Below are 8,732 nucleotides of genomic sequence, written 5' to 3'. Positions count from 1 at the left end.
ACACACATGTGAATGTGTGAATGACTACCTGCATTCATTAAATGTGAACCTGTGTACAAGCCCCCTGAAATGCAGGATACAGCTAGGAAGTGTATTGCTGTACCTGCATTCAACATAACATGAATATCTTACCTGTGTATACCATACACAGATTGTATGAGCGTTGAATGTAACATGTGAATAGGGCCATTATGGAAAGCAAAACTGGGAAGCTGTGTGTTGGTTGATGTCTTACTATGCCCCATATCATGTTCAGTGCAAATGCAGAGACTACAAGGCTAACTATAAGGGCCAGCCAAAAGAGTTAGACCCCTGGACATCACAGAAGTATATTATGCACACATTTGCACTGCTATACTGTTTTAAATTATATCCCATGCTCTCATTTTGTTTGTGATGGTCACTGCAAGGAATCTGGGCCATTTTTACACGTGCACAGCATTTGATGACATAACTTGAAACCTGCAATCCTAAACTCACTTTCTAAAGAGTCAATCCTCATTGGGCTTATAATGTGATACAGACATGAAACCTTGCAGTTCAAGATGTTAATTGTAAAGCATTATATTTGAGGCAATACAAGCTCTGTGGGAGGGTTTCCCAAACAGGTCCCCAGATGTTTGGCTACAATTCTACAAATCCCTAGCCAAAAGCCATTGTGGCTAGGGATAGTAAGAGTGGTATAGTCCAATATCTGGGAACCTGTGTTTGGAAACCCTTGCTCTCTGAGTTTGATCTGTGATGGTCTCTAGAACATACAAGTCACTCCTTTATTGCCCAAACACAGCAACTATCAACATGAATGTTGACACTTAAGAGTTGGAGAAGATATAGAAATAGGATGATTAACATAATCCAGGATGCAGTGTCTAAAGCAGAGATTTTTTTTTTTTTTTAGGAGGAGAGCTGGTCTTGTGGTAGCAAGACTTGTCCCCTTAGCTAAGCAGGGTCCACCCTGGTTGCATATGAATGGGAGACTACATGCATGGGCACTGTAAAATATTCCCCTTAGGGGATGGAGCTGCTCCAGGAAGAGCATCTAGGTTCCCAGTTCCCTCCTTGACCATCTCCAAGATAGGGCTGAGAGATCCCTGCCTGCAACCTTGGAGAAGCCGCTGCCAGTCTGTGAAGACAATACTGAGCTAGATGGACCAATGGTCTGACTCAGTATATGGCAGCTTCCTATGTTCCTAGTTTATGAAGGTGTTACTGGCTATGTAGAGAAAATCATTTAGGGACCAGTGTCAAGGGAAAATGTCCCTCCAACAGCTAAGCAAATTTCGGCTGTTCAGCCCACTCTCTCGCCTCAGAGGGGCTGGGGAGAAGCTCCTGCCTGGATGGAAGTAGCCAAAGACAGACATCAAATGGTGAAGACAGAGGATGAGGGCAGTTAATTCTACCTGAATAATTCTGACACCTCATGGAAACTATTCTTTCTGTTCCAGATCCTAAATTTGATACGCGATTTGAATATGATTTTACTATGAGGATCTTTCAAAAGCTGCTTTGAGAGACTCTTAGGACTATAAAGCGGAATTTAAGTGTCTAAATAACATTCCTCTGATGCTGCCCCCAGCGTAACAAACCAGTAGCTTTGCTGCATCTGGATCAGTACGCGAATACAGGCTGTTTTGCTTTTTAATTGCAAAACATTTCATTTTAGTTCCACATAACCCTGAAGTGATTCATTGCTTGTTCAGAAGTACTGATTTTTAAATTTACCTTTAAGTTGTACCAAAATGTGTCTGGTGTTGAGCTCCGTATACAACTCCAGGCATCATGTACCAGGTATTGCCGCCGCACATGTAGTTCCCTGGAACGACCAGTGGTTAGCTGGAAAAGACACAAGTATATTGACAAGCTTTTAAGTTTTGAAGGAACTAGCCATCCCCGCACAGAGCATCTGTGCGCTCTTTGAGGCTGGCGGTTACCTCTCCCCCACTTCTGCCCCAGTCTCTGCTTCCGGGCCCAGCCACCTCTCCTCTTCACTGCCACTTCTGCCCTCCCGCCACTTTCTTTCCTGCGGCCGGGCCAGGCCCGCCACCTCTGGCCTCCACGGCCGGGCGGCAGCAGCAACCAATCCTCATGGGTGCACTTCAGCCAATCAGGCGCGTCCGCCGCCCAGCCAATCAGCTGGGCTCTGGGACACACATTCCAAGGCACACCCAGGAGAAACAATAATATAGATGCCTTGCCCTATATGAATCTACTTGCCTGAGATAATCTGGGGAGACCTGGCTCTAGGTTATTTTGCTGCCTGAGTTGCAACTTGATGGGGATTCAGGAAAGAGCCTTCTCTGTGGTTGCACCCAGGTTGTGGAATTCTCTCTACTATGGAGGCTCATCTGCCCCACCCCCCTGGATTGCTGTCTCCAGGAGGATTGTTAAAACCACCCTCTTCTGCCAGGCTTATGACCTGGTGTGAGGTTCTTGATAGGTAGGGCTGTGTGAAGCTTTGGAGGCCCAACTGAAGTGGCTCGATTTGAATTGCAGCCAGTTTGGCCTCCAGATCAGCACTCTGGAACCCCCTACTGGAACCCATACTTCCCCTAACCCCTGTGCTTATTGGTGGGCAGGAGACAGGTTATGCTACTTTTTAACTGTATTTTGCTCCTGGTGGCAAGAGAGCAGCAGCTGTGGCCATGTCACTTAAAAAGAAGCAGCAGCAGCTGCTGCTTCCGACAGCATTTGTTCGGTCGCCAAGACCATGCTGACTATGCAAATGGCACCTGCGCATATGTGGACCCCATGTGTGTGCTGGCCCCATGTGGGGGTACTTGGGCTGAGTGCCGCCCCAGCAAGAAGCTGCATGGGGCGACGAAGAGCAGGTAAGGACTTGCTCTCCTCTTTCTTAAAGTTCCTACTTCCATCCCTGCACTGAACTGGTGCTCAAACTGCGGTTCGAGCACACCCCTACACTCCACAGGAGCAAAATAGAGTAACTCCCCAGTAAGTACAGCGTTGGTGTACGTGGGGGATTTATTGAATCTGAAGGGGCTTCTAAAGATTGGGCCAGTTCAAATTGCATTAGCCCCATAAAGTACCAGGCAGGCTCTGAATCAAATGAGCTCTGAACTTTTAGTATGTGACATTTTGACTATTTACATTATTATTACTATTTTATTATTAATTACATTTATAAACCGCCCCATCCAGAGGCTCTGGGCAGTGTACAACAACTTTTTTAAAAGACATAAAACCCACAATTCAAACACAACGCTAAAAACAAGATAAACACAATTCAAAATTGATTAAAACTATTTAAAACCAATTAAAATACTTTAAAAAACAACACCACTTTACAAGCCTTAGAAGGCCAGGCCAAACAAATAGGTTTTTAGGGCGCTCTTAAAGGCCGACAGCGAGCCTAAACTGCGGATATCTCCTGGGAGTGCATTCCCTAGACCAGGAGCAGCTACAGAAAAGGCCCAGTTCCGAGTCACCACCAGACGTACCAGTGGTAACTGGAGACAGACCTCTCCAGATGACTTCAACAAGCGATGGAGGGATCACACCGAAGAAGGCGCTCTCTAAGGTAACCCGGACCCAAGCCATTCAGAGCTTTAAAGGTAATAACCAGCACTTTGTATTTCGCCCGGAAACATATTGGCAGCCAGTGCAGCTGTTTTATGACAGGCATAATATGGTCTCTCTGGGTTACCCCAGAGACCAATCTGGCTGCCGCATTTTGAACTAACTGAAATTTCCAAACTACGTACAAAGGCAGCCCCACGTAGAGCGCATTGCAGTAGTCGAGCCTGGAGGTTGCCAGCTGATGCACCACTGTTTTGAGATTGTTCTCTTCAAGGAATGGATGCAGCTGTCGAATCAGCCAAAGCTAACAGAACGTGCTCCTGGCCATAGCTTCCACCTGAGATACCATGGTGATGCCTGGATCCAAGAGCACTCCCAAGCTGCATACCTGTTCCTTCTGGGGGAGTGTAACCACATCCAGCACAGGAAGATCTAACTCATCCCCTAAATTCCAATCCCCCACAATGAGCATTTCCGTCTTGCTTGGATTCAGCTTCAATTTTTTATCCCTCATCCAGCCCATTACTGCCTTTAATCTACCTCTCCTTCCCACTGTGACTCCCAAAAACATGTCCTTGAGGGTCATGCAGCCCTCCAGGACATACTTTGAGAAGCTATAGTAAGCTAGTGGAGATAGAAGGAAAGATGGATTTGATGGATTAGAATCCCTTCTCTTGTGTAATGTGAGTGCAGTGTTAAAACAGCAGCACTGTGTTAGTCTGGATGTCAATTTAAAAGAAATTGTATATCACCCTTGGGTGCTTTTCTAAAAGGAGAAAGGCAACTTAGAAAAATTTAAATAAATAAAAACAAAAATGTAAAACATTGCAACCATGAAAAGCTCTTTTTTAGATGTACTTACTACATCTAGCTTTGTAACCTGCAGCAATGTGCGGCATATTTCATACACTTCAATTTTATTTTCCATCTCAAAGATACAAGGGAATTCAGCAAGTTCTTGTAAGAGAGACGTAATCTGCAACGCAAGACAGATACTTTAACATCATTGGCTGACATTCTGTGCAGCGGTACCCCTAGTGTTGGGGACCCGCTGAGGCTGCTGCACAACATGAAAGGCAGCCAAACAGTGTTGTGTGAAAGGCCAGTCGCACAACCACTTAAGATAGTCCCCATGCTGTTGCATAATGCTATTTCCCCTTGTGGAAGCAGCGTTATGCAACTGCATGGGGACTGTTTTAAGTAATTTTGTGCAACGGCTATCATGCAACAATGCCAAGGCTGCCTTTCACATTGTACAGTGCCTCCGGCGGGTCCCTAACAACAGCATTCTGCTGAGTGCAATGTCAGACATCATTTGCAAGTCTGTGGGGCACAGATGGCTAACTGAGGGCCCACAGGCCAGATCTGCCCCCAAATTAATTTATTTAGCCCCAGAATGCCCCGCCAGATTTTAATTCTTAAAATGCCCACTGTTTCACTTCCATAGGACACAAAACATGTTTTCAGGTCACAAGAAACAAATATATTGCACACATTCATGTTAAGGCTTTTTTTGGTGTTTTATATGTAACAAGTGAATTTTGGCCCGTTGAATAACTGGCGCTAGTAATGGCGCTCCTGGCCCCCCGCCGCCATTCCCCCTCCCTCCGCCGTACCCCCCTACCTTTAAGGGCCAAATCGGCCCAGGCACTTGCCCCCGCCAGGCTGGGGAGACGGAGGCCGGGACCAGGGGCGGAGCGGAGGCCATGTAACTTAAAAAAAAAAAATTTACTCCCGCGGCCGCCGCCGCCGACCGCCCACCCTCCCTCCCAGCTGCCGAGTCCCCCTTACCCTGGCCGACTGCTGTCGGCCGAAGACTGCCCTCAATTTAAGAGGCAGAGAGGAGCTTGCAAGCAGAGCTCCTCTCTGTGCAAAGCCTCTTGCCGAACTGCTGCTTTGGGCGCAAGGGATGCAAGCGCCCAAAGCGGCAGTTCGGCAAGAGGCTTTGCACAGAGAGGAGCTCTGCTTGCGAGCTCCTCTCTGCCTCTTAAATTGAGGGCAGTCTTCGGCCGACAGCAATCGGCCAGGGTAAGGGGACTCGGCAGCTGGGAGGGAGGGTGGGCGGTCGGCGGCGTCGGCCGCGGGAGTAATTTTTTTTTTAAAGTTACATGGCCTCTGCTCCGCCCCTGGCCTTCATCTATTTTGGCCGAGGCGGCGGCTCTGCCGCCGCCTCGGTCACTTTCCCCCGCCGCCGCCTCTCCGGCTTCTTCGGGGCGGCCGCTTCTGGCCGCCCAAGATGGCTGCCGGTGCCGGCGAGCGTGTCTCCCTTGCCCTGTTCTGGGCCTGCGCTTTGCGCAGGCGCAGAACAGGGCAGGGAGGCACGAACACACGCTTGGTGCCCGTCCACGGACGGACACCAAGCGTTTTATTAGAGAGGATATATAAATGTATTTATGTTAGTTTCAGTTTACATATTTCATGACTGGAAGGACCTGGGAAGATAATATATATGCTGTGATGGCCCTTTCTCAGTGGATGATAGGAAATTTTACATTACATCAAGTACTTCTTGCCTTACATTCTCCTGAACATTAATTCTATTCCAGTACTGAACTAATAACAGCCAGTAACTTCTGTGCATGTTTACTTTTCAGTAAGTTTCTTTGGATGCCTCTTAATAGATAAGTAGGTTAAAAATATTTTAAGTAGATAATAGTGGTTGACATCTTTTCTAGCAAAATGCCAACATTACTTGAGAAGCGCGAGTGCTACTGCTGAGTTCTAGATTACTGCAGCATCGACACTTGTGGGGCAAATTTTAACAGCCTCCCCTTCCCCCAGAAGCACTCTGTGCAACCTGGAAATATGTCCCTGAGGGTTGGGGAGCCCTCAGGGACATATTTTCAAGTGGCACAGACAGAGGTGCAACTAGGTAATTTTGGAGCCTCGACCTAAAGGCCTTTGGAAGCCTCCCCCGAGCTAGAGTTGTCCCCCCCCCCCGCAATTAAGCATCATCCCCCTACACGGACCCACACCATGACACATGCAATATGTTTAACACATGGGTTCTTGTGGGCACAAAAAGCAACTGAACTCACAAGAATGTAAGAATATAAAATTGGTATATTTATGCAAATTAGCAGAAACATTCCAACAGGCAACTTAACATATTCCCATCCCACATATGTGTTTCCCCACTCCGTCTCTAAAGCACCCAGCACAGGTCACAATCACACTTGGCTGCCTGACACAGTGCAGGCCACCAGGGACCACACCACCCAGGACAGACTAAAGAGGATTGGCGGGGGGCAGGGTGTGTGGGGGCCTGGGACTTCGGCCCCAAAGTCCAGGTGTAAGAGCACCACTGGCACAGAGTGTTTCCAGGGGAAGTTGTCAAAATCACCCCACCTCATGCAAGCAAGCAGTAGTGCTGCATAACTGAACCCAACAGCAGCACCAGTGCTTCATTCAAATGTCAGTCACTAATAATAATCCCATCCCGTTTTGTGTGTGTTGTTGAACCTTAAGATGGTATGACTGGAGCTTGCCACAGAACAAGGCTGATAAAAAACCGTAACAAAACCTCTGGTTTCCACTGGCAGGCACTGCTTTCTCTAGCTATCTCTAACTGACACTAATTATATAATACTAAACATAAGACAACAATTCATAGAAAAATAAAACAACTGTTATCCTTACCAATTGAACCTCCACACACTGTTTATAAATTGAATTTTAGAAGAACAGAAGTGTTAGCTGCACATTTTATGATAAGGGTATTGGATTGCCAACTGTAATGATAAATTTCCTTTTCACAAACCATGGAAATTTGATGGTCAAAAAACCTGTCAGTTTAAGACTAGAGTTAAGACTCTCTCTTTTGGCTCAAGCTCCACAAGGTCAAAAAATTAGAACCTAAGGCTGATGTCTTAAAAGATGTGTCACGTGAGCAGTCATGATGTGTAGTGTCACAAATTGTGCTTGCTTACAACTTACACACCCACCCACATGGAAAACTTGGAGGATCTTTGCTGGTGCTATGCACTCCATCCTCCACATCTTAATTTGGGCCTCCAAGATCAAGAAAAAGTGTGGGTGCATGGAGGTCAAGTTGTAAGTGAGCACAAGTTGTGTCTTTGCACAACATCATTACTGATCATGTGGCACATCTGTTAAGACATCAGCTTTAGGTTCCAATTTCCTGTTTTTATAGGGCTTGAGCCAATGAGATAGCCTTAACTCTGGTCTTAATACAACATGTTTTTTGACCTCTGAAATTTAGAATACACAAATTTTTTACTTGAGAGAACAAATGATAATTCAAATAGATGCGTGAAGACAGGTATTGCCATTTTTGCCTGAATTGGCCAAAGCAAGAAAACAGCAGTTGTGGCAGGGGTGGATGGATAGAATTCCAAAACAAGTATGAATAGTGTTAATAGAACATATATGCTTTACCTTCAAGATAAATTGTGCAATTTCACCTTCAAATAATTGCTCCATTATGGCTCCGAAGTCCTGTGGAGGGAAGTGGCACCAGACACCTCAACATGTGATCAACACAATCCCAGTTGAGTCCACCCCTCTGCCCAGTGTTGGATGTGGGGCTTAATTCCCACCACTACACCATTTTGCATTCCTATTAAATCACAGCCATAGCAGAAGATCTGTTTCAACCTATTTATATTCATTATAGATATTCAACATATTTATTCTTAGATCATACTGAATGTTTATAATTGTAAAAATAATTTCTACTTTGTTCTATTGTGACTTTTTTTTAGTTTAATGCACATTCCTCACAATCCAATTGTTTGCTTGCAGGTATGTTGGCTCCCACACACAGGTGACTGGAGGTACCTGCAAAAAGCTGCCTCATTCAGTTCAATGGGAACGTGCCCTGTTCTGCAAGTGAGGTGAGGCAACTGGGACTGTAGAACTCTGGAGAGCTTCAAGTGCACAACTTGCTGTGAGGAAGGTCAGAACAGGGATTAAGGTCTTAAAGACTTCCGGGCTCAGACCACCCCTTCTAGGCTCTACCCCCACCTGGAGGTTTTACAGAAAGGACTTTTTCTCCAAATTCATTCCTGATTGGAGTGTGCCAGTCCACATATTGGTTGATTTAACCTGACCTCCCTGCAGGCTATCTGGGACCAGGACAGGCAGGGCTTTGTTTTCTCCCCAAGGGAGGCTGCGAATTCTGGCTTAGCCCGAGGTATGTCCGACTTAAAATAATCTTCTATTTTCAGCAGCTTTAG

The 8,732-nt window shown here is 46.2% G+C and overlaps 1 protein-coding gene across 1 annotated transcript in view; it reads right to left on the bottom strand.

Moving 5' to 3' along the window:
• LOC128326565 (E3 ISG15--protein ligase HERC5-like) overlaps positions 1-8,732 on the bottom strand; it is a 61,526-nt gene that overhangs the window by 20,683 nt on the left and 32,111 nt on the right. Inside the window, exons 15-17 of the mRNA XM_053253634.1 lie at positions 7,933-7,992; positions 4,397-4,510; positions 1,723-1,833 (exon numbers count right to left, since the gene is read on the bottom strand). Of these exons, the coding sequence (XP_053109609.1) occupies positions 1,723-1,833; positions 4,397-4,510; positions 7,933-7,992 (285 nt within the window). The remainder of the gene's footprint in view (positions 1-1,722; positions 1,834-4,396; positions 4,511-7,932; positions 7,993-8,732) is intronic.

The sequence above is a fragment of the Hemicordylus capensis genome, chromosome 5 (genome assembly GCF_027244095.1).
Source record: "Hemicordylus capensis ecotype Gifberg chromosome 5, rHemCap1.1.pri, whole genome shotgun sequence".
Lineage (NCBI taxonomy): Eukaryota > Metazoa > Chordata > Lepidosauria > Squamata > Cordylidae > Hemicordylus > Hemicordylus capensis.
This window is presented reverse-complemented; position numbering and strand designations above follow the sequence as displayed.